General features: G+C 43.5%; 1 protein-coding gene across 6 annotated transcripts in view; it reads left to right on the forward strand.

Moving 5' to 3' along the window:
- LOC126473165 (DNA ligase 3) overlaps positions 1–27,253 on the forward strand; it is a 651,156-nt gene that overhangs the window by 275,952 nt on the left and 347,951 nt on the right. For all 6 annotated transcript variants that reach the window (XM_050100039.1, XM_050100044.1, XM_050100043.1 and 3 more), the window contains one exon: positions 13,585–13,827. In XM_050100039.1, the coding sequence (XP_049955996.1) occupies positions 13,585–13,827 (243 nt within the window). The remainder of the gene's footprint in view (positions 1–13,584; positions 13,828–27,253) is intronic.

Genomic DNA, 27,253 nt, shown 5'->3' on the forward strand with positions numbered 1-27,253 from the left:
GTATACTCGTCCACAAAACCCACGTGGACAATTATCTGACAATCGGTCAAGCTTTGCTTTGTCGCAGCTCTTTAGCATACAGCAAGTCCATTTACTTTCAGTCCCCTCCTTACAATTCTTGCAATGCAATGTAATTGAAAAATCCCATCCACTCGACGCCATCTGTGGAACAGACTGGTGCATGTGTTGTTCAACACACAGTAGTTGTCACCCTCACTGGAATCAATGACTGTTTGAGGGTGAGTGTGAGTGTGAGTGTGTGTGTGTGTGTGTGTGTGTGTGTGTGTGTGTGTGTGTGTGTGTTTTCGTGTTAACGCACAATCTGAATCAATACTATTAACATTAGAGAGACAACCAACAATAAATATTGCATCAAATATGACTGTAAAGTATTTTAATGCCATGGGAAGTTACAAACTGCATTTTTACCCATCCCACGTCCTGCGTATTACGTTAAGTAAGATGTATTAACTCCATAGTATCGTTAGCAGAGACAGTGCGCTCTTGTTGTCGAGGCTCGCGACAAGTGCAGCGATTAGCAGTGCCCAATGCCGCCGCGATTTGTTTTTGTTGGCTGACCGTGGACACTGCAGCAGACGCTTCGCCCTAAACAGAAAGAAATCACCTTGGCTCTGACTGCAGTGAGCGGATATCACTACCTGCTTGTTCTTATAGTAACCAACGTGAGACTCTACTCACAGGTGCCATGAAGCAATTGCAACGGGTATCATGTCATTAGTCATCAGAATATTAACCAGTGATGAAATGTGCACTCTATTTGAATTCCAAGAAAATAGGAACCTTCTCACAAAGGAATGTGAGGTGATATCAAAATTTATCCAACATAAAAAAATTAACTGCAGGGCCTTCATGTATGCAGTAGTAGCACACAAGGAAATACAGGGCTATTACAAATGATTGAAGCGATTTCATAAATTCACTGTAGCTCCATTCATTGACATATGGTCACGACACACTACAGATACGTAGAAAAACTCAAAGTTTTGTTCGGCTGAAGACGCACTTCAGGTTTCTGCCGCCAGAGCGCTCGAGAGCGCAGTGAGACAAAATGGCAACAGGAGCAGAGAAAGCGTATGTAGTGCTTGAAATGCACTCACATCAGTCAGTCATAACAGTGCAACGACACTTCAGGACGAAGTTCAACAAAGATCCACCAACTGCTAACTCCATTCGGCGATGGTATGCGCAGTTTAAAGCTTCTGGATGCCTCTGTAAGGGGAAATCAACGGGTCGGCCTGCAGTGAGCGAAGAAACGGTTGAACGAGTGCGGGCAAGTTTCACGCGTAGCCCGCAGAAGTCGACGAATAAAGCAAGCAGGGAGCTAAACGTACCACAGCCGACGGTTTGGAAAATCTTACGGAAAAGGCTAAAGCAGAAGCCTTACCGTTTACAATTGCTACAAGCCCTGACACCCGATGACAAAGCCAAACGCCGACCGAAGTGGCCGCGCGGTTCTGGTGCTGCAGTCTGGAACCGCGAGACCGCTACGGTCGCAGGTTCGAATCCTGCCTCGGGCATGGATGTGTGTGATGTCCTTAGAACTAGTTAAACCTAACTAACCTAAGTTCTAGGGGACTAATGACCTCAGCAGTTGAGTCCCATAGCGCTCAGAGCCATTTGAACCATTTTGAACAAAGTCAAACGCTTTGAATTTTCGGCGCGGTTGCAACAGCTCATGGAAGAGGATGCGTTCAGTGCGAAACTTGTTTTCAGTGATGAAGCAACATTTTTTCTTAATGGTGAAGTGAACAGACACAATGTGCGAATCTGGGCGGTAGAGAATCCTCACGCATTCGTGCAGCAGATTCGCAATCCACCAAAAGTTAACGTATTTTGTGCAATCTCACGGTTTAAAGTTTACGGCCCCTTTTTCTTCTGCGAAAAAAAAAACGTTACAGGGCACTTGTATCTGGACATGCTGGAAAATTGGCTAATGCCACAACTGGAGACCGACAGTACCGACTTCTTCTTTCAACAGGATGGTGCTCCACCGCACTTCCATCATGATGTTCGGCATTTCCTAAACAGGAGATTGGAAAACCGATGGATCGGTCGTGGTGGAGATCATGATCAGCAATTCATGTCATGGCCTCCACGCTCTCCCGACTTAACCCCATGTGATTTCTTTCTGTGGGGTTATGTGAAAGATTGTGTTTAAACCTCCTCTACCAAGAAACGTGCCAGAACTGCGAGCTCACATCAACGATGCTTTCGAACTCATTGATGGGGAAATGCTGCGCCGAGTGTGGGAGGAACTTGATTATCGGCTTGATGTCTGCCGAATCACTAAGGGGCACATATCGAACATTTGTGAATGCCTAAAAAAACTTTTTGAGTTTTTGTATGTGTGTGCAAAGCATTGTGAAAATATCTCAAATAATAAAGTTATTGTAGAGCTGTGAAATCGCTTCAGTCATTTGTAATAACCCTGTATTATGTCTTGGAAGCGTATATTTCATTTCCTCTTCTCATATTAACGCCCTTGTTTTAATATGAAGTGAGAAAATAAACACGAAAAACTAAAGTTCCTGAGAAGCATATAAGTCATTTCCTCTTCTCATATCACATCTTTTGTTTTAGTATGAAGTAAAAAAATAAACAGGTTAGAGTTCTGAAGCATAATATGACACCAGATTCTTATCGTAGGCGCTACCGGAAACGCCAAAAGCAGGGAGCTGTCCATTCTTTTGTCCAACAGTCTGTTTCCTTTCATGTATTACTCCCGCTAGGAGATTCTTATTTAAGGACTTGTGGGCATCAAGTTCTTCAGCAGAACAAGCCTTATGTTATAGTGCCAAATACGGTATGGAAAAAATGCAACAAAGACGAGTTCCGCTAGAGCAGTGAGGATATTTGCACATGTGTGTGTTCAGCAATGACTGCCAGCTGCCACAACACTTCACAGAATTATTGCGGCAGGCAACACAACTGTGCGTGCACTTCAGACTTCATTCAGTGAGACGTCAGGAGATGGATGAAAACGTCAAATTAACGTCGCTTTCCGAGTCGTATTCAATCCAGAATGAAGTGTTATTAAGGTAGTTGAGCGTTCTAGCAATTACACTTTTATGATTCCCATATGAGTATTTCGATGGCCAAAAGAACCCATTAGTGTGAAACTATGGGGAACTGCATTATATCAAACTGCAAGAACTTGAGACAATGCGTGGACTCTTCTCTTCGCTGGGTGACCTATTACTGTTATTTAGCATTCTCTCCGTCCTAGTCGTAATGCAAATGGAACTTCAGAGGCGCTTTCCGCTACTCTTGACAAACATCAGCAATCTGTAATCACTGAGAGTCACAACTGCGTGATGATAATGGTTCAGGTTGTCAGTAGTTGTGGTGGTGTTACGCTGTCAAACTGCTTACAGTAACGTTAATGGTGGCGTACTTAATTTAGCGCTGACTACCTACTTAAGTAAAGATAGTGTTGTGGCGTCATCGATTGATTGTCTTTATTTGGCCTCAGCTTGAGTAATCCGATTCAACTAACATAGTACTCCAATCGCGGGCTCCTAATACAGTATGACTGCAGAGATTATCGTGCGGGTATTACATTAATTCTGCAATGAAATGCTTAACGAATCTTACCCTCAGCTATGCAGCTGGAATGACTCATTACACAGGTACTCCATGTTGCACTTGGTTAAGTTCAAAATGGCTCTGAGCACTATGGGACTTAACTTCTGAGGTTATCTGTCCGCTAGAACTTAGAACTACTTAAACCTAACGAACCTAAGCACATCAACACATCCATGCCCGAGACAGGATTCGAACCTGCAACCGTAGCGGTCGCGCGGTTCCAGACTGTAGCGCCTGGAACCGCTCGGCCACCCCAGCGGGCATACTTGTATACTGACCATTCGTTATTTGACTAAATATGAACTGCAATCTAATTCGCATGTATATGACATGGGTTAGCGCCGGCACAAAGGTATGACTAAGTGTTGGATCCCGTTGAAGTCCTGTTACATTGATGGCAAGACAAATGTTCGCAAATCACCTCTATTGCCTCAAAAAACAATTGCATCTTAAATATCGAAGGACCGACGTCCACACTGTCACAGCGCGTTGATATACAGCAATGTAACGTAATTATAACCCATATTTATCTGATGGAAATATTGAATCGAACAATACACATCTATTTCAGTGGTGGGAAGATACTCCATATCAGATTTGCTGATGACATAATGACAATGATAATAATAATAAAAATCCCGTGTGGCCGATAGAGGAAACCCTCCCCCATATGGGTGGTACCGAGGAAATCAAATACTTGGGGTGAACCAAATACTAACTCAATCCTGGACGGCTACTCAATCCGTTGAACCCAAAATCCAGACACATCTGAGTGAAAATCACCGCTACTCCGGTCACCGTCTGTTAGCTCAATGAGCTTGGCTGAAAATATTTGCTTCCGAAGGCTTCAACACCCTCTGGTCCTGTCCGGTCCTGGTATCACCCAGGCCAAACCAATGAAACACAAGAAAACATGAACTATGCAAGCAAAGGTAACTTTAACCCAGGTGGTACACAACCTGGCCACCGATAGGCGGCAGTTGGATTTCCGCACTCTGGGGAGTCCAGGTTAGCACGGCAGACAATATCGAAGATCTCTGGTAAATTTGCCTACAAGCAGAAAACATTCATTTGAAACTAAACATCGATACATTGATCAAAACAAGAAACCTAAATAATCTCACAAAAGAAATCGTCCGCCAAAAAATTCTCATCCTTGCTCTTCAAGAACCACGATTAATTGACAATTAAAACTTGCATTACGGAAACCATGGCATCTTCAAGAGCAAAATACAAAAAAGGTAGCGAAAGGCGCACCAATCTTCGGCATTGCATTTCTCGAACACAGATCTATCAACAACTCTGTCGAAGAAATCACACCCATCAACAATCTAGTTATGACTGTGCTCATTCAGAGCCCCTATAAAAAATATGCACTCATAAATGCACATGCCCCCACCAACATCGAAAATAAGGAAAACACCGAAAATGTCGAAAAATTGAACACAATCGAAAATGCTATGAGCAAAATTCACCAAGATGACGTGAACATACTAATGGGAGACTTCAACTCTCTATTTGGGGCAGAAAAAACCTGTAGAAAAATCATTGGTACAAATTCAACACACCGAAACGCTTAGCCCAACGGCACACGCCTGACTGACATTTACCAACAATTCAACCACAAAAGAATGTCTTCCCACTTTAGGAAGTAGCCTGTTCCCAAGAAACATGTTTGGCTACCAGGTGCAAGCTGCTTTCGTTCGCCTTTCGAGACTCGCTGAAAGCCAGATTTTTAATTCCTTTGTAGCGGAGCTACAAGCAGGCAGATACAAACGCAATAAGGGAATCTTAAGACAACGCGCCTTGCTACTTTCAGTAACCCTTAGTGTCAGAGCGAAATCCTTACGGTACTGCCAAATTCATAATGACGACATATTTTTTGTTGTTGTGAATACATAATTATATCTATGAAATGCCACATTTTCATAATAATTGCAAATGATACAGGAAATGAAGTAAATACAGATCTTTTCGAAGTCAAAAGTCGGCAATGTCCTACTAATTCGTGTTAAAATAGGCTCAATCGTCTTACAGATACTTAACGCTTTATTAAGATAGTCTGCCATCGTGATGTTTCTGTAGTAAGCTGAATTTAATTTGTATTAGTACAGTGAATATTTTAATTGGATTTTCCATTAGTTTACTAAACGCAACAGTAATCATCAAAGAGAAATTAATCAGCAAAAGAATTTTCTTTCACGATATTTAAAACGATCTGACAATGTTAAAGTTGTTTACAAATTCTACGCCAGTAGAAACCTACTGGTTCTAACGATATCATTATACCAGAGTAGTTTTAAGAGTATTTTCGTCTAGAAATGAATTGCGTTGACGGTTGATCGATCAAGAGCGGGAAAGGTAAAACTTTACGAATATATGACGAGAGGGACAAGTGCTTGAGAGAGGACTTCTCTATCAATACAAGTGCCTGAGAGACGACTTTAATTTCAATCTCCTGGATAGTTTTGTTTCTCAAATCAAGAAGTGCGTTATCATGCAGTAGCACATGTGATGTAATTGTGTTGCTCGATTTTCTTACGTTGAGGCCGAAAGGTGTCTCAGTTGTTGGCAACAAATTCCAGCTGTGTTGCACACAGCCCTTGGGGCAGAATTCGTAGCCCAAAACACACTTTTGGAGCTATCAGATGTAAAATATTATGTTCACACTACTCTTTGCTCGAGTTTGTCTTTCGGAGGGGCTCAGCCTTTCATTTATTCTTAGGAAGTTAACGATAGGGGCATCATAACACGTCACCAGTAACAGTACTGCATACGAATGCTCAATGAGCGGCCTGATGACGTTCAATAATAGTCGCCCCGTTGATTTTTGTTGTTTCGAATTAGACCATGCAGTACTCCTACACCAGACTTCTGAACTTTGCCTGTTGAATGCAAATGTCGCATGATGGTAAAATGGTAATCTATCACATATATCAGTAGTCGAGACTTCCTTAATGTGGAAAATCATTCATGCCAGAACGATCTTTGTTGAAACAAGAATATCTTTTTCTGGCGTATTTTTCCCAAAAGCACTCGCTCCACACACAGTTCAAATGTTTCTAGCTGCCTCCTCTGCTTTCACCCCTCTGTTATACCAAAAGTAAACGTTGTGTTGCAGACGTTACATCTATTTCCACGTGCGACTCAATTTTACAATGCTTAACTGTAGTTCACGATTTTCAAGTATGCAAAATCCAATGCTTAACTGCAACATGATAACTAGAACTTCAAATTCGAAAATGACAGTTGATACATACACTGAGAGCGTGGCGCCGCGTTCACACGGGCGGCGCCGGATTTCAGGCGGCGGGTGGCGTCTGGCCGGTGGCCGGTAGCCGCTGCAGCGCGAGGAAACGCCCGAGCGTAAGCTGCTATGATCGCGACGCAGCCACGAGCTGTCCTGCGGAATTGTTTCTGGAATACTTGTTATTGCTGGTGGGTAGAATGTTAAGCGAATTATCTTCGATGTTCAGTCAGACTCGTAACTTTAGACCGACTGTGGTAAAAAAAAAAAAAAAAAAAAAATACATTTGGATGCGAACAGGCGACTATAAGTTTAGAGCGCGCGACGCTTGCCACTAGACCACGAGTTCACATAGTCCGACAACGTCTCGGAAGTAGACAACACTTCCTCCTAACACTTCCGCATCTTACAGTGTTGCCAGATTGTGCATATGGCCGGACTTGTCAGGTGTGGTCAGTTTTATTGGCCACCTTAAGTGGATGACTCGGACTTAGTCTCTGTGGCGGCCGGCCTGTGGTCAGTTTTATTGTCTAAGACTGTACCTTTGAGTATTCATCAATTCGTTTAGCTGCAGTTTTAACACATTGACAGTACAAATTTCTGAGCATCGCCAAGAAAAGTATTCCGACTTGATCAGTTAAAACCAAATAGGAACGATTTTAAGATATGCAGACTTTCGTTTTACGACCCATCAATTTAATTATCTGTAAAAACGCGATCTTTGTTCAAATTAATATTTGAAGTTTAACGATTCTAAAGATAAGTTGCTTAAGACACAATACCGTGCAACAGTCAGTTATGACCAGCTGATTCAAAAGAGTCATAAACGAGGTACTGCTTGGCAAACAGCTGAACATTTACTAGCAAAAAAAACCGTAAAAAAAAAAAATGAAAATATCGTATCGCATTATTTGACCGGGAGATAACATCTGAGATTGTTCAGCTGCCAGTTGTGTCTCTGTGTGTGTGTGTGTGTGTGTGTGTGTGTGTGTGTGTGTGTGTGTGTGACGCCATACTTGATAGTCGATGAAGACGAGATGAAATGATTGTGATAGGTGGGTCATTAGCTGTCTTTTGAAGTTTGTAAGGAGTTTAATTTCGATAACATTTTGAGGAAGGTCGTTCCAGGCAGGTTCTTGACACAGAAAATTAATTAGAGAACATGGCAGTGACTTGTAACGGTACAGAGGGGATTCTGCTTTATTGAAAAGAGTATTTCTGCTGCGCTGTTCACATAGTAGCGCAAGGCCTGAAGGTAAATAGGAGGGAGTGCAATGATTGACAAGACGATAGAGCAAACACGGGGCACGATAATGTCTACGCTTATCGCCACTTAGCCGTGGTAGTTGTTCGTGGGTAGGAGTGATATGGTCGAAATATCGTACTTCACAAATTTATCACACACAACTAGTCATCCGAGTTCCAGTTGGCGTGAGCAGTCGTGCAGTAGTCCTTGGGGAATAGCATCGCCACAATCAAGAATAGGGAATATTAGTGACTCTGCCAGTTTCTTGTTATGCTCGAGAGGAAGTACCTTTTTATATTTCAATAGTGGATAAAGTGATACAGAAAACTTCTTACAGATTGCAGTTGTGTGTTCAGTCCAGCCTAAGAGATTGTCCTGAATTATTCCCAACTTCTTTGCAGGAGAAGTTATTTCTGTGCTGTTTAGGATTAAGGGTGGAAGAGATTCTCTGAACTGAGAGATACCCAGTTTTTCGCGAACGATCAAGATTGCTTTCGTTTTAGATGTGTAAAGTTTCAAACCTATAGTGTGCGCCCGCTCTGATAAAGCAAGTCAGTCGGCATTTACGTACTTGATCGCTGTGTAAAGGTTTTTGGGCTTACTCTTAAATACCTAACTGAAGGTCGTTGGTGTATAAACGATATCTGCAATAGGAGATAATAGTCGACACATCATTAATGTATGATGTAATGAGAAAAGTATAGGGCTCAATACTGATCCTTGTGCTACCGATGATATTACATTCCTCCATTGTGGCTTCTTTGCTGCGATCATAGCACAATACTACTGGGATGTAAGATTTGAATGGAACGATTGTACAGCACCTGAAAACAAACTTAGGTATTTGAATTTAACAATTACTATTTCGAAGTCGAAAGTGTCGAAAAATTTGTTGAAATCCAAGGAGCACGTAATAGTCTTGTCTACAGCATGGTTCAGTCAGTTAGTTTTACAAGAGCCGCCGTCGCGCTGCAATTTTTCCAGAAACCAGATTGGTGTTCATCCAGAACGTTATTTGATGCTAAGTAATTGGCAATCTGGTCATGTATTATGTATTTTAAAGCCTTAGAAAATGCTGGTAGAATGCAAATGCATGTGTAGTCAGAGGCTTCTTTGACAGTTTCGTTTTTGGGTAGTGACATTCTGAGCATTTGCTTCCAGGCTATTGCGAAGGAGCTGGAGGTCAAAGAATGGTTAAAAATGTTCTTTATTACGGACAGTAGTGTATCGACAAGGAAGTTGATCATTTCCTTATAATATTGTCGTGTCCTTTAACTGCCGAACGCATGTGCGCAATTTACTTCCTGACTGTTACTATCATCCCATGGTGGAAGACTGGTACACATTTTCTTCAGCACCGCAATCCAAATTTCATTCAATATTAGTTCGCTGAGGTGAAAAGAGCGTTGAGAGCACCGCTTAGAAATCATAGGGATGCTCAAGCGCCGGGGAAATTGAAAATTTTCCTGCCACTCATTAAGCACGTGACTGACCGCATAGGAAAAATCTCGAAATAGCGGAATATCACGGTTATCTACACACCCACACGGAAGATACTATATCGCCTACAATAGGCCAAGGATGCTCGCCAGCCGCTGGAAAAAGCTGGAGTTTGTAGGATTCCGTGTACGTGAATACTACAAAAAGAACTGTCAAAAATACTGCTCGAAGAGCACAAGGGCAATTGCAGAAGAGGGGAGATTGACAGATCAGCTGTTTGCGGAACATACTTTACAGCCAGGAGGTCACCACATTCATTTCATTAATATAAACCACTAAATCACACTACATACTATGTGTCATGGTATATATATTCTTATTTTGGTGTTTGTTATTTTAGCAACCAAAGTAATTTTTTATCTTAGCTGTTACAAAACTTTGAAATGTGAACAACGGAAGCTTGGAGTGTTAAGTGATGGTAGTGTGTTCATTCTCGTACTCTGTGTGTCATATTCAGTAAAGACCTCAAAGAGATGGTATAAACATACAACTCACTTAAGGTAAAAATTGAAATAAAGTAATATTTCTGTAGAGGGGCAAATTGCGGTGCATAGCTTCTCTGGCACACCCAGCGAATATACATCATCACACTGCAGAAGAATCTAGAATTAAAAATTACCGTACGTATAATTGTATAGCACCTGATGACGGCAGCATGCTGTCGAAATGTGAGTCCCCATAAATACTGGTAAAACGCGTCTGAAGTAGAAAAACTATTTTATAAATTTTATATTACATTCGCTGACATCAAAAAACACCATAAAATGTGGATAAATTTAAGTTCACTATTATTAAGTTATTTTTGTAAATAAAGTGTAGCCATTTGAATGATAAATGGTAATGGCAAGAACCAATGAACTGTTTTAGAAACATATCAGTTTAGCGGCTAGTAGCTGTTATAAAACCTATTTTAGCGAGCAGTTGTTACCTCGTCATTATTTCGCCCGTCATACGTCCTAGACCACACCCACTATGTACCGAAGAAATATAAAATTTTGGAAAGGATGTATACTGTCCATTGTCATTGACTATATTCATTTATTTTTTATGAGAACCACAAAAACGTTTAACAATGCCGTAACCGGTTTCGACCAGCCAGTGGCCGTTATCAGCCTAAGGCGCATACTGCAAGCGGTGACGCAACATTTCCATTGCACTGTGTTGACAACGCATTGGGAAACGTCGGCACTTGCGGCAAATTCCTTCAATCTGATGATGGCCACTTGCTGGTTACGGCGTTGTTAATTGCCTTTACGCTTGTGTTAAAAATAAAGAGCATAAATAAAACATGTCAGGATTTTGTTCGATTTGCTTCGCTGCCTGGCAGTGTTGCAGCTCACTTGTATTTTCAGTTTATGGATATCCAAACTATTGCGTGGACGAGGGACTACAGCTGATGATATACAGGGTGTTACAGAAAGGTACGGCCAAACTTTCAGGAAACTTTCCTCACACACAAAGAAAGAAAATATGTTATGTGGACATATGTCCGGAAACGCTTACTTTCCATGTTAGAGCTCATTTTATTACTTCTCTTCAAATCATACTAATCATGGAATGTAAACACACAGCAACAGAACGTACCAGCGTGACTTCACTTTGTTACAGGAAATGTTCAAAATGTCCTCCGTTAGCGAGGATACATACATCGACCCTCCGTCGCATGGAATACCTGATGCGCTGATGCAGCTCTGGAGAATGGCGTATTGTATCACAGCCGTCCACAATACGAGCACGAAGAGTCTCTACATTTGGTACCGGGGTTGCGTAGACAAGAGCTTTCAAATGCCCCATAAATGAGTCAAGAGGGTTGAGGTCAGGAGAGCGTGGAGGCCATGGAATTGGTCCGCCTCTACCAATCCATCGGTCACCGAATCTGTTGTTGAGAAGCGTATGAACACATCGACTGAAATGTGCAGGAGCTCCATCGTGCATGAACCACATGTTGCGTCGTACTTGTAAAGGCACATGTTCCAGCAGCACAGGTAGAGTATCCCGTATGAAATCATGGCGGTGAATCGAGGAAGTACAGTACATACTGACGAAACTAAAATGACCTCTAACATGGAAATGAAGCGTTTCCGGATACATGTCCACATAACATCTTTTCTTTATTTGTGTGTGAGGAATGTTTCGTGAAAGTTTGACCGCACCTTTTTGTAACACCCTGTATATGAGAAAAAGTCCACCACCGCTGTATCATGAGAACGTCTTCATTCTCTCAAACGACTAGTTTCGGCGGCACATTACTGCCATCCTCAGGCCCCACCACTGATAAAATTGTATTAGATTTCCTTGGCGCTTTCGTTATAGAGTCCTCGGTGCTAGCGCACGTGGGCTAGCTTCTCTCAGGAGTGTCTACTCGACACCGTGTTGTCTCCACCGTGTGGTATTGGCGACATCACGGTGTAGAGACTCTGAGGAAAGCTAGCTCACGTGTACTAGTAATAAGGACTCCACAATAAATGCGCCAAGGAAATCCACACTGTAGCGCCAAAGAAACTGGTATAGGCATGCGTATTCAAATACAGAGATACGTAAACAGGCAGAATACGGCGCTGCGGTTGGCAGTGCCTATACAGACAAGTGTCTGATGCAGTTGTTATATCGGTTACTGCTGCTACAATGACAGGTTATCTAGATTTAAGTGATTTTGTACGTGATGTTATAGTCGGCGCCCGAGCGATGGAACAGAGCATCTCCAAGGTGGCGATGAGGTGGGAATTTTCCCGTATGGCCACTTCACGAGAGTACCGTGAATATCAGGAATCAGGTAAAACATCAAATCTCCGACATCGTTGTGGCCGGAAAAAGATCCTGCAAGAACGAGACCGACGACTGAAGAGAATCGTTGAACGTGACAGAAATGCAACCCTTTCGCAACTTGCTGCAGATTTCAATGCTGGGCCATTCAACGAAACATCATGTGGGCTTCCGGAGCCGGAAGTCCACTCGCGTATCCTTGATGAGTGCACGACACAACGCTTCACGCCACGCCTGGGCCCGCCAACACCGAAATTGTACTGTTGATGACTGGAAACATGTTGACTGGTTGCACGAGTCTCGTTTCAAATTGTATCGAGGGGATGGACGAGTACGGTTATGGAGACGACCTCATGAAACCAGGGACCCTGTATGTCAGCAGGAGACTGTTCAAGCTGGTGCTGGCCTTATAATGGTGTGGGGCGTGTGCATTTGTAGTGACATGGTACCCCTGATACATCGAGAAACGACTGTGACAGGTGAGACGTACGTAAGCATGCTGTCTGATCACGTGCATCCATTCATTTCCATTGTGCATTCAGACAGAACTGGGGAATTCCAGCAGGACAGTGCGACATCCCACACGTCCAGAATTGCTACAGTGTGTCTCCAGGAACGTTCTTCTGAGTTTAAACGCTAACGCTGGCCTCCAAACTCCCCAGACATGAACTTTATTGAGCGTATCTGGGATGCCGTCTAACGTGCTGTTCAGAAGAGATCTCTACCATCTCGTACTCTTACAGATTTATGAATGGCGCTGCAGGATTCATGATGTCAGTTCCCTCCAGCAGTCCTTCAGACATTATTAGAGTTCACTCCACGTCGTGTTGGGGCACTTCCGCGTGTTCACGGGGCCCCCCCACGATATTAGGCAGGTGTACCAGTTTCTTTGGCTCTTCAGTGTAACACTCTTCTGGCAGTGGTGAGGCCTGAGGATGGCGGTAATGTGCCGCCGAAACAGGTCGTGTGAGACAATACAAACATTCTCAAGATAACAGCTGTGGTGGTACTTTTACTCATATGTCTCTGGTATTTTATTTGTAAAAACCGCTATCCAGGTTTAGGCTTTCCCTGGGTACGCAGAACTTCTCAAGGAAAATTTTGCAACGGTTCCTTTGAAAAGTAGACGGGCGACTACCTTTCCTATCCATCTCAAATCCGAGCTTGTGTTCCGTCTCTAGTGGCCCTAGTGTATCACCTGTTCGGTCGCGCGTGATTACAGAGGGCGCTGCTGCCGCCGCAGCCTCAGCGAGCAGCCAGAAGGGCAAGGCGGCGCCCGCGCCTGCCGCCGTCCCGTCGGCGCCCGCCTCCAGCGCGGGGAGCAAGCCGTCTGCGGAGGACCGCGCCCACAAAGACAACTCCTTCCGGGAGTTCCGACGCCTTTGCGCGGAGGTCGCCAACCTGCCGGCCTACGGCGACAAGACGGCCGCCGTGCGCAAGATGTTCACCTCGGGCACCAGCGGCGGTGAGTCCCTCGCTCCCCTGTCTCTGCTCAGCCTGCTTGCGAGCGAACTGAACGCGGCACTTGTCCCATCCGCTCCAGTTGCTTTTTCAGAACTTCATTAAGTTCATACGTTTCGAGCACAGCATTGTATAGTAGTGAACCGTGGACTGTTGAGAAACCGGAACGGTAGGGAATCAAAGCATTTGAGATGTGGTGCTACAGACGAATGTTGTAAGTTAGGTGGGCTGATAAGGTACGGAATGAGGTTTTGCGCAGAATCGGAAAGGAATACGTGTAAAACACTGACAAGGAGAAGGGACAGAATGATAGGAAATCTGCCAAGACATCGGGGAAATGCTTCCACTGTACTAGAGGGAGCTGTAGAGGGCAAAAACTGTAGAGGAAGACAGAGATTGGAATACATCCAGCACATATTTGAGGACGTAGATTGCAAGTGCTACTCTGAGATAAAGAGGTTGGCACACGAGAGGAATTCGTGGCGGGCCGCATCAAACCAGTCAGAAGATTTAGGACTAAAAAAAAAAAGTTCATATGAGCGGTTTTGGTTTTCATATTATTCCATTATCAAGTGCATCTGAAACTGAAAGATATTATTCTCATCTTCTGGCGAAGATGAACTGAACTGCGCCAGAAGATACGAGAATGATACTTATCGAAAAGTCGCGGATTTTCGACGCAGCTACCCGGATGGAAGCCCGAGATGATTTCATCAGCAGTATACACCAGGAAAGCCTACATTCACATTTGAAAGATATTAATACATAAAATGATGGGCATATAGATATTTTAGGATTTGAGAGACAGTTCATATATTACATTCGAGCATAAGTTCGTAGCGGTTTTGTTTTTCATGTTAGTACTCAGGTTACTACGGGTTTATTTATCGATTGTCGTTTTTTATTTGCGGAGTGTTGAAAGCGGAACATTTCCGACATCATCTTCTGTTTCAGTTCAGTTGAGCGAGGATAGCAGCTAAGGCAGCCAGAAACATTTGCGCCGTGTGTGGGGATAATGACACTGGACAGAGCACGGGAGGGAAATGGTTTTCTCGATTAAGAAGGATCGTTTTGACCTTAGTGACTCTCCATGTTCGGGAAGACCTTCAGGGTTTGAAGATCGTTTAAACGCATTAATCCACAATGATCCACGTCGGTGTACTCCAAAGCTCGCAGCTGTGGTTAACTGTTGGCAATCCACCATCGGGCGGCATTTGCATGGAACGTGGAAGGTTCAAAAATCTGGTGTATGGGTACCGCATGCTCTAAGCCAAAAGCACAAAAATCAGTGGGTGACAGCATGTGCATCTCTGTTTGCTCTTTATCAACTGGCTCGTGAACAACACCGACCATTCCTGCCCTGTATCTTTACTGGTGAAGAGAAATGGTGTCTGTATTCTAACATAAGAAAGAGAAAGGAATGGTTGAGCCCAAACAAGCAACAAACACCCGTACAAAGACCTACGTCTTTAGTTGTTAGTTTCACAGTACTAGTTCTGCCTACCTAAATATCTACGAGTATAAAGAAGAGTGTCTCTCTGTAAGTCATAAAAAATCTACAGTGTTTTTTCGATCTTGATGAAATTTTGCACTCTTTACCTTCAGGACAAGAGGAAGAGATCACTGTCCACATAATATTTCGTAATCTGAATTGAAATTTGTGTGTGTGTGTGTGTGTGTGTGTGTGTGTGTGTGTGTGTGTGTGTGTGTGTGTGTGTGTGTGTGTGTGTGAGAGAGAGAGAGAGAGAGAGAGAGAGAGAGAGAGAGAGAGAGAGAGAGAGAGAGAGAGAGATCACAATAGCGATACATCAACACGATATCGACCTTTTCCGCAATAGGTAAACGGTCCATTTTAACACGGATAATGTATCACGAAGCAAATACCGTCCGCACTGGCGGAATGTTACGTGATACCACGTACTTATACGTTTGTGACTATTACAGCGGCATCTATCACAAAGCGACAAAAGTGGTTCAACTAAAACATTCATTTTTCTCTAAGTACTACACGAATATGTAATAAAAAATGGGGGTTCCTATTTTTAAAAAACGCAGTTGATATCCGTTTGATCTATGGCGGCGCCATCTAGCGGGCCAACCATAGCACCATCTGGTTTCCCCCTTCAAGCTAGACAAGTTTCGTTCTTTGTAGTTTCTTCGTTTGACGCTTATTTCGTGAGATATTTGGCCCGGTCACGATAAATGGACCAATGCACTCGCATAAGCGACGGGTACTCTAGATTTGCTATGAAACGACTTGCAATACCACGCAGAAAGAATTTAAATATTTAGTTGGCGATGAGAGAGCAAAAACTTACAACGATCGACAGTTTGGATTCATTATCTGTACATCAAAAGCACTGTGTGCTAAATTTGCAGGCATGCAGCACGTGAAGACATTGCTGGTACGAATAGTAAAATTTAAGTTGCACACAGTGTCTCAGTCGCAGAGGTTTCCTATGGAACTAAATGAAGAGTACAGAGATTTTATGTATTGCAGGAAAATACGTTGGTTAATTCAAGGGTAGAATTTTTCGATCTAAATCTCGCTAGTGTGGAATTTATGAACGAAAAAGGAGTGCAGGAACGAAAATTAGAACGCCCGGAATGGATTGCAGACCTCCCATTTTAAGTGGACTTGACTGCACACTGCCCACTGTAAGGCACATTGCAAGGTGTTCTTCATTGCTTAGTGTAAACTTTTAGATGGCAGACCTCGCCCTAGTCCTGAATCGGTAGAAGCAACACCGACTCAAAGGAAGGCCTCGGCGCTTGTTGGTGACGTCACGTCAGCTAGGCACGGCGAACGCTAGGTCTGTTGCAGGCAGAAACGCCTGGGCGTGCTTAACACTATAAATCTCTTATTTTTGGACAAAATGTTTGGTATTGTTTTGGATTCTGCAGTTTTATTTAGACGAAAGATTTTCTTACTATCGTAAAGTTACAAATGAAGATCATAGTTCTGTATTACTGAATCCTGTCGAAACAACCGTAGATCAATATGAGAAGATCCTTTGCCCCATTGCAAGCTTCGGGAAATTTTACATTCAAGTAACTATATTTACTTGATCCATTTTGTTATCGAAACTTACCCCAACCCCCTTACAATTAACTCGTTTCTTTTATTTATTTATTTTCGTTTGACATCGTCACTGGAAATGTGAACTAATTTACACGTGTAAATGTCCAACTGTTGCCAGTCATTAGATTACAGTCGTTTTCAACGAAAGGAATTCTAAACAGGAAACAAAATAGCTTCATACATCGAAAATACTGCTGAGCTTAAACTTTTTTAAACATGCACATTAGAAAAGATAAATATTCCCCTCTTGCAACCGAAAGGAGAAACTTTATAAGATAAAAAAATTTTGTTCAATAAAACAAGTCTCTCTTTTGCCTCTTCTTCTGTCCCCCACCCCTCCCCCAAGGTATACAATCGCAAGATATTTCATTAACATTCAGTTCTCCTCACCCCATAGTCAACCAAGATACCTAAAGAAGAGCAGCAACATGTTCACAGTTTCTTGTAAAAGCAACCCAATACAAACGTAACTTCCTCAGATTTACAAATAAGGTAAAGAAGCACGAATTCTGTTGCTGCTCGACCATGAAGTTGTTTTTGTATGTCAATCCTTAAAACAGGTGGAAATTTAAGTCCAGTAGTACACTATTTGTTAAGAAGTGTAATGAATTGCACAATCAATTGATTGCAGAAATCTCTCAGAACAATGTGTGTTGGTCAACTACCGCCAATAGTTTCACATTTTCCTGTGTCAAGTACGCCTGCAACAGACCTGGAGTTCGCCGTGCCTACCTGACGTGACGTCACGAACAAGCGCCGAGGCCTTCCTTTGAGTCGGTGTTGGTAGAAGTCGTTAAACGTCGGGAGGCTTCGGTAGGCACGCAGTTTCGACTGCTGCCAACATTACGTAGCTGACTGTGTTGTACAAGGTAGCCATTGTCGTCCGCTTCGTTATTGTTTTGCGCTGTACTGTTCTGCGTGTTTTTATTGTGCAGTTGTGCTAAACATTATCAAAATGAGTGAAGAGGCAGTTGCTGGCCCATCTCGGGAGTCGCCAACAACCCCTACCGGTAAGCCTACGGTTAGAAGGAAACCAGTATTACGTAGCGATGTTCGCAAAATTATATTGCGTGTGATTGAATAAATACGAAAATCAACCTGCCATTCATGGGTCGTAAATTTTATTTCTATTTCAGACTTTCCTTTCCTTGCGATAAGCGTACTTCATTGCTGCAGTTAAGATATTTATTAAACACTAGCTATACGCCCGTGCTTCGCAACGGAAGAAATCTCGGAAAGTTGTTGACCGATTGATTTAAAATTTTGGCGCAACGTTTCTTAGGAACACGCCCGTGGTTTTATATACTTTTTTAACACGTTTGCGAAACGTGTTGCGAATAGTGTTAGTAGTGAAGAAATAATAGAACAAAACGTCATGCCTGACGCGGCACTTTTTCACGCATCTCGGTGTTTACCACGTCATATCTCCTGAATTATATGTCGTAAAGAAACATAAATTAGCTGGCGCATTTACTGATACACGTGGATACTGTATGCGAAATATGTTGCGATTAGAGTTAATAGTAACGAAATAATACATTAAAACGTCATGCCTACTGCGGCAGATTTACGGTATGTACTGAGAAAATTTAGTAGGGGACAACCTTTCTTTCCTTTCATTATTTTGTGGGGGGTGTCAGCGAGAAAAATTTTGGTAAAGGTTTGAAATTGTATGTGACTTTTGTTGCTAGTCGCTAAGTGCTCTCATTCTGGAACCTTCGTGGGCGTACGGAGAACAAATCACCAAAATTTCATCGCAATTAGATGAATGGCTTGGGAACGCACAGAGGGCAGACTTACATACATTCATTTTTATATATGATTGACAGTTATGTTATTCTATATGACCTGTTTAAGTATATTTAAATTTTATAAGTAATAGTTTAACATTGGGGGGACTGAAATAAAATGAAAAAAAAATTGCTAGCAGTGGGAAACGAACCCGGGTCCACTGCACGACAAGCCTTCACCTAATTAATTGCACTACGCAAGTTACAGTGTCTAACTGTTGAATCATTGTCCATTACTCGTTTGGGCGTTCGGAGAACAACTCGCCATAGTTTCATTACAATCGGATGAATGGTATATATATTAATGGACATGGCGATTTCAGTTTCGTTTACGAACAACATTTAAAGCGAGTTTTACTTCCAAGCCTTTCGTCTGCTTTCGTGTAAGCATGACGCGCAGTTTGTAGTGCCAGCACTGGAACTGGTAGGCGTGCCTTGTCCCCCCCCCCCCCCCCCCCCCAACGGCTCCTCACCCTCGCCAGCCAATGCTTGCTTCCTCCTCTCCCCGCACTCCCCTCACGACTCTGCCGCCTTATAGTTAACACTCTGTAGTTTCCACGTCTCCATAACGAGGTTGCAAAGATGCTACGATATTTCTATGAACATATATATCCGAAAGAGAATTTTTCTTTTATGAAACTAAATAATTTAAGTTTTCGTGGCAACCTGAGCGTGAAAATGTGTGCAATTATCTGCGCCTGTCGTATGCCGACAGTTTATGCCAGATAAAAAATATATTTCTTCGATGCGCCAAAAATAATTCAATAATACTAAAAATTTGTTTTGCTTTTGATCTATGTTGTTGAGAAATGTGAAGAACAAAATCAGGTTGTACATAGTGCAGTTGCATTGCCATGTAAATGCAGCACGTTAGCAATTTCCCTCTCATGCTGAGACAGCGCGGCGTGGCGGTGTGGGAAATACTATGCCAGCCAGGCTGAGTGCTATAGCACTCGTGCCAGAGCAAGGCCCGTGAGCTGAATTCCTAGCCTCCCCTCATATAGACCGATCTGTAGGATGCAACAGTAATGGAAGATGGGGAAAACTAGCTCTCAACCATTTTTTTTTAGTTGCCTCTGGGAAAATAACTATTATTAATATAAGAAATCACGTATACAAAACCAGGTTGATTTTATTCGATATTCCAATACAACATATTCTTTCACACTGTTTTGGCTAGGAAACCCTAGTTTTAAGCATAATGTCCGTTCAATGCAACGGCCTTACACCACCTTACTGTGAGAGCCTGTATGCCTGCATTGTAACACAGGGCTGGTCGATGTCAGAGCAAACGTCTTGCTGCATCAATAACCTCCCCATCATCCACGTATTGCTTCCCGCATAGTGTAATCTTAATTAGACCCGTCCGCCCCGATAGCTGAGTGGTCGGCGTGACGGATTGCCGTCCTACGGGCACGGGTTCGATTCCCCGCTGGGTCGGAGATTTTCTCCATTCAGGGACTGGGTGTTGTTTTCATCATTATTTCATCCCCATCCGGCGCGCAGGTCGCCCAATGTGGCGTCGAATGTAATAAGACCGGCAGCAAGGCGGCCGGACCTGCCCCATAAGGGTCCTCCCGGCCAATGACGCCAAACGCTCATTTCCATTTCCATTAGACCCAACTCGTTGCTCTTTATGATGTTCTGGTAGATGACGACGAACCCATTGGGCGCACACCTTTGAGTATCCCAACTGGTGGACGAGTGGGTCAGCACTTCGAACACACACATCCAGTTTTGCAGCGAGGTGTCTAGTTGTGATTCGTCGATCACCTCAAATGAGTGTGTCCACACGTTCTAACATTGCACGATTCACTTCTGTGTGCGGCCGGCTGGCACACGGGAGACAGGACAAGTTTGAGCGACCTTGGTGCGGTGATGACAGACGCTTCGCCCACCGACTGCCCTGCTTTTGTTCACTGCCAGGTCTCCGCAGACGTTCAGCAAACGCCTATGAACATTGCGATGCTCTGTTATCTGACGAAAGAAACTCAATGGCAGCTCTCTACTTGGAACGTACCTCAGTTACAGACGCCATTTTGAGGGCTACGTTTAGCGCCGCCACATATCGGAACTTCATGGGCGGAAGCGGGAATATTTCACGATGTCCCACAACAAATTTCGCATATTTTCAACCGAAACTGGTCGGAAAGAAAGTGTTGCGTTACTTATTGAATGCCTGTCGAAAAACACAGTTCATTCTCTGCAATTTAATTGCGCAAATCTCTGAGGAACCAAAAGAAAATTCCCTATTGTTTATAACTTGGTGCTGTAGGAAGATGATAAAAAGCTGATGTCACAACGTATGTTGTCTGACACGTTTGTCACGTGATTGTGCTAAGCCCGTAGTAGCTGCATCGTAACCACACCCACTTTGACGGAGAAAACCAAGAGCGTTCGCCCGGGTGACGTACTGCCCCTGTCATCGGAATTTTCCGCTCGCGGAAGCTACCACAACAAACACGCGCATCGAGGGACGAGTCGGCGGTCTTTGTCTGTTTACAGACCTCGTGGTAACGTCCCGTTCTGCAGTCTTCAGTACTTCGCGCCAATATTGCTGGTCTCCGATGCAAGAAGCGTCAAGTTTTCTTCTCTTTATCAACATGAATAAGTGAACATACCTTGCACTGATTGACGAAAAATTATAATTTATGTAGACACGAAAGAAAATACTATAAATAGAAATGACCATATCTTTCTTACGGAGAGAAGGAAGACGGGCATACTACATTAAAGGAAATGGTGCTCTTGGGGTAAGTTGTTAACGAGTGTGTTGGTCGATCGGCTGGTCGATTATTCGTAAACAGAAAATTTCACTGTGGATTTAAACATAGCAGATTAATAAAACGATAAAGCACACTTAAAAGATAAAAGTGAAATATTTAAGAGATCATACTCGGAGACTTCAATTACTTACAAAACGACCTTCCCCCCCCCCCCCCCCCCCACACACACACACTCAAACACAAATACGCTTACTCTTACAGGTAACATGACATTCGTGATGATACCCCTGTGTCCATGACCTGATATGGATAAAGCTAATCATCTTTCGCTTTTCTGATCTCAACCTCTCAAATACAGCTCGGGTCTTTAGACAGAGAAAAACCATGAAGAATATACCAATGGTTTTTCTCTGTCTAAAGACCTGAGCCAGCATCCCTTCATACTGTATTTCAGAGGTTGAGATCAGAAAAGCGAAAGATGATTGGCTTTATCCATATCAGGTCATGGGCATACGACTTCCCGTAAACACTTTGATCATTCTGTGCTTCAAAGCTGTGTAGCGTAAAAGTTAATCAAAATAACTGTATTTCTGGTACCTTTATTAACATAAAATCGGTTACGCTGTAAATGACCAACTTCAGCTGACACCGAAATTTCACTAACAGTCTTCGTAATTCAGAAAACAGCAGAAATATATGGCAATTTCATGGCTTAAAAAGTCTGATCGCCATACATAACGCTAAGAGGCACATTATGGAACACGAGTAGCACACTAAACGCTTCGCTGACCGCTTGAAACTAGGACGGCCATCAGCCAGTTCATGTAGAGAACATACAGCGGCTGGACAAAAAGAAATGGAAACATCGAAAACACAACGCACTGCAATAGATAATACCGCGTAGGAAACCCGTTGGCATTCCAAACAGCTTCTAGTCGTCTCGGAATGGATAGAGATAGGTCTTGTATTGTTTTCATGGGATTTTACATCATTTTTCCTGCAAAATAGTGGCAACCTCAGGTACATACGCTTCTCTTCAAAGCAGACAACAAAGGCTCAATAATATTGAGTCCTGGTGACTGGTGGCCAGGAGAGATGCAACAAACCATCCTCTTGCTCATAAAATCAATGCTGGACGTGCGAGCTGTTTGAACAGGTGTCCTATCGTCTTGGAACACAGCATCACCATTGGGGAAGTCCGCAGCTTGTGTTCTAGTGGCTAGCGTTGCTGCCTCTGGGTCATGGGGTCCCGGATTCGATTCCCGGCCGGGTTGAGAATTTTCTCTGCCCGGGAACTGCGTGTGTTGTCCTCATCATGTAATCATCATTATTTGTGACAGCGACTGGATTGGATTGTGAATAAAAAATACACTGTAAAAATTGGGACTTTGTACAGGCGCTGATGACCGCATAGTTGAGCGCTCCACAAACCAACCACCACCACCACCACCACCACGACCACCACCACCACCACCATTGGGAAACGAAGATGCCATGGAATGGACTTGATCAACGAAAATGGTCACATAATTCTTGACAATAACACGGCATTGCAGAGGCAGTTTCAGCCTGGTGCACATAGCCTACCATGAAATGGCTGCCCAAATCTTCACCGAACCCCCACCGTGTTTCACTCTTAGGAGGAAAACTCGGCCAGCAGTTGGAAACAGTGAAACAAGAACCATCCGACCACGTGACTGTACCATTGCTCCATAGTCCATGTTTTACGGCTTCGGCACCACGTTTACCTATTTCGCCCATTTGCATGAGTAGTCTTGGTATTCCAGCTCGCCTTGCGGTTACCACCTTCAAGAGATTCCTTTGTGCTTCTTGGTGCTGACAGGGTTCGCAAGTCGGATATTTGGTTCTGCAATGTCTTTTCCAGCTATCATACTCTTATTTTTCCGAAAAACCTCCTCAGTGACCATCTGTCACTCTCGCTCAACATACACTTTCATCGGAGTTTTGACTTAGCGGATAATGTTTCATCGCTTTCCCAGTATGTGGTATACATCTTTGATGTGGTGCCTCTTGAAACACCCATCACTTCAGCTTCCTTGGTTACAGACACACCCACCATACGAACATTAACAATTTGCCTTCGTTTGAATTCATTTAGCTCCGGCATAATGGACTCAGAAGTGCGCAGAACACTGTTCTGATCACAGCTGGGGCTTGCGAAGTATGTAAGACATTGGACAAGTGCTGTTCGTAGTCAGATGCAGCATTGAAACCTGCAGACTTGGCTAGCAACTGATTTTGTGTCCAAGCAGCATTTCTCTCAATGTTTCCCTATTTTTGTCCAAACCATGCATGTGACTGTTTACTTTCGGTATAGCAGCGCAGACGTTCGGGGGACTACTACTCGGGACAGTGGTTTGCGGTACTTGCTACTACTTAATCAAGTTCCACACACATTATGTCGATTTAGTACTCTTCGGAAGCTCTTACCAGTGCCACATAACAAGGTATATACACTATTGGCCATTAAAATTGCTACACCAGGAAGAAATGCAGATGATAAACGGGTATTCATTGGACAAATATATTTTACTAGAACTAACATGAGATTACATTTTCACGCAATTTGGGTGCATAGATCCTGAGAAATCAGTACCCAGAACAACCACCTCTGGCCGTAATGACGGCCTTGATACGCCTGGGCATTAAGTCAAACAGAGCTTGGATGGCGTGTACAGGTACAGCTGCCCATGCAGCTTCAACACGACACCACAGTTCATCAAGAGTAGTGACTGGCGTATTGTGACGAGCCAGTTGCTCGGCCGCCATTGACCAGACGTTTTCAATTGGTGAGAGATCTGGAGAATGTGCTGGCCAGTGCAGCAGTCGAACATTTTCTGTATCCAGAAAGACCCGTACAGGACCTACAACATGCGGTCGTGCATTATCCTGCTGAAATGTAGGGTTTCGCAGGGATCGAATGAAGCGTACAGCGACGGGTCGTAACACATCTGAAATGTGACGTCCACTGTTCAAAGTGCCGTCAATGCGAACAAGAAGTGACAGAGACGTGTAACCAATGGCACCCTATACCATCACGACGGGTGATACGCCAGTATGACGATGACGAATACACGCTTCCAATGTGCGTTCACCGCGATGTCGCCAAACACGGATGTGACCATCATGATGCTGTAAACAGAACCTGGATTCATCCGAAAAAGTGACGTTTTGCCATTCGTGCACCCAGGTTCGTCGTTGATTACACCATCGCAGGCGATCCTGTCTGTGATGCAGCGTCAAGGGTAACCGTATCCACGGTCTCCGAGCTGATAGTCCATGCTGCTGCAAACGTCGTCGAACTGTTCGTGCAGATAGTTGTTGTCTTGCAAACGTCCCCATCTGTTGACTCAGGGATCGAGACGTGGCTGCACGATCCGTTACAGCCATGCGGATACGATGCCTGTCATCTCGACTGCTAGTGATACGAGGCCGTTGGGATCCAGCACGGCGTTCCGTGTTACCCTCCTGAACCCACCGATTCCATATTCTGCTAACAGTCATTGGATCTCGACCAATGCGAGCAGCAATGTCGCGATACGATAAACCGCAATCGCGATAGGCTACAATCCGACCTTTATCTAAGTCGGAAACATGATGGTACGCATTTCTCCTCCTTACACATGGCATCAGAACAACGTTTCACCAGGCAACGCCGTCAACTACTGTTTGTGTATCAGAAATCGATTGGAAACTTTCCTCATGTCAACACGTTGTAGGTGTCGCCACCGGCGCCAACCTTGTGTGAATGCTCTGAAAAGCTAATCATTTGCATATCACAGCATCATCTTCCTGTCGGTTAAATTTCGCGTCTGTAGCACGTCATCTTCGTGGTGTAGCAATTTTAATGATCGATAGTGTGGTTCAGTTTGTGTTAATTTGACAGCTGTCAACGTTAAAAATTGGTACATCAGGAAATTGGCCACGTTTAGACACCGTTGTCAGTTCCTTATGTGCATGACAAAAGAATCTTCGCCATGTTACTAATTAGTCACGATCACAGTTGTGTAAGTATCCCTTAGAGTTATTTTCCATAACCAACGTTATCTGACTTTCGATTAGTGCTATTACTTTGACGAAGTTTAGTTGAAATGTCCTGCAGAGTATTTTTATTCCTCGAGTTTTAAACGGCGTAGCATGTTGTGGTTCCAGTGACCGAAAAGTATCCACTGACCTAGGACAGCCTTGGCCCCGCGGCATCACGTACAGTACGCACAGTGGCAAAACTCTCGTGCCTGCGTATGTTCACCTACTTGCACCTGAAGACGTTGTCTTCAGGCACAATCCCGCAGCATTGTTAGCAACGATGTGCGTGTGGTGCTGCCTTCTGACACGGTCCCCGATAAAATGTCGCGTGGGAAGGCTGTATCTCCTATTGCGTAAGTGCGTGCCCTAATTTGCTTATCACTCTTTATCAGTTCGTGCCAAGTGCGTAGCTGAGAGCAAAATATTGTCTCACTCGTAACGACTTAATCACGAAGGGTCGCGGCTGCTGTATTCGGTCCTGCTATACGGCGGCATTCTGCTGAGCTCTCTGACGTCATGTGCGCCTCGCTGTCTCTCACGAGACGGGTCTTATTCTTTTTGACTGTTCTCCTTGCGCACCCGAGGAGTCCCGTTCAGGCCGCGATAATACTTGCGATTACGCCGACTCGGGATTTCCGCGGACTTTGCCAGTCATACTGTTGTTAGTAAATCTCTCTTAGACAATTCCATCTGAAATTGTTTAATTCTGCATCACCGTATATTCACATTTCCACCTCCATTCTCTGACTGTGTACGGCGGAGAGTACCGCTTTCGCTTCTCACGTTACCTGTTCAGTTCGCGAGTGGTATGCAGTAACAACGACTATAATTTCTCTGATTGTCTTCATTGTTATTATTTCCCGAGATATGCAGGGCGAGACGCGTGATACATAACACCCGTTTTATTTCGTGGCTGGTTCATGACATAGATACGAGATTTTCGATAAAAAAAAAGCACGCAAAGGAGCACGGCATTTCGGAGTATGTTTATAAATCTTAACTCTTGCATAAACGAAGATACAGAAGCAAGCGTGTTTGTTTTTAATACCATTACAAAGCTCTTGAAAAGACCAGTGCAGTGATATAAAGCATGTGAATTTGAACTGCAAATTTTCGCAAAAAGACCTGACAATACTAATATTGGAAAGCAACACAGGCGGAAACTGCTACTACGGTGCAAATACCCACCATGTGGAGTTCTCCTGCCAAATTGCAGAGTAAGATACATTGGTAATTACAAACTGGCACGTGTTTATATTACAGCAGAGGTGTCAGATTATACATCTGCTCACATATCGCTAACATCTCGCGTAAAAACAAAAAAAAGTCGTCATATACGAAAAATAAATTTGAGAATAAAATTATTTCCCGAAACGCGTCGTTAAAAAAATGAAGAAAAATTTGACAAACAGCGTCTTATGCTTGTTAAGAACAAAGAAAAACATTTTTTACTGTCAGTCTTTCACCACAAGACCTTAGCTGTGCTGAGAACGAAGCACGCCATTTCCAATTATTTAGGTACAGAGTGGACAGCTGAAAGTTGTACGCTGTCAACTGACAAACTTCAGCTTTCATACTTTGAGGAACTAAACCCTGCAGACAAAATACCGAAGTGTGAAGAAGAAGAAGAAGAAGAAGAAGAAGATGATGATGATGATGATGATGATGATGATGATGATGATGATGATGAAGAAGAAAACTTTGTGTCGTCATACTTCCTTTGCCAAATTTCACGAGGGGTGCCGTACAAGCCGCTAAGTAACGATCCTCTTGCATTATTGTAGT

This window comes from Schistocerca serialis, chromosome 4 (assembly GCF_023864345.2).
Source record: "Schistocerca serialis cubense isolate TAMUIC-IGC-003099 chromosome 4, iqSchSeri2.2, whole genome shotgun sequence".
Taxonomy (NCBI): domain Eukaryota; kingdom Metazoa; phylum Arthropoda; class Insecta; order Orthoptera; family Acrididae; genus Schistocerca; species Schistocerca serialis.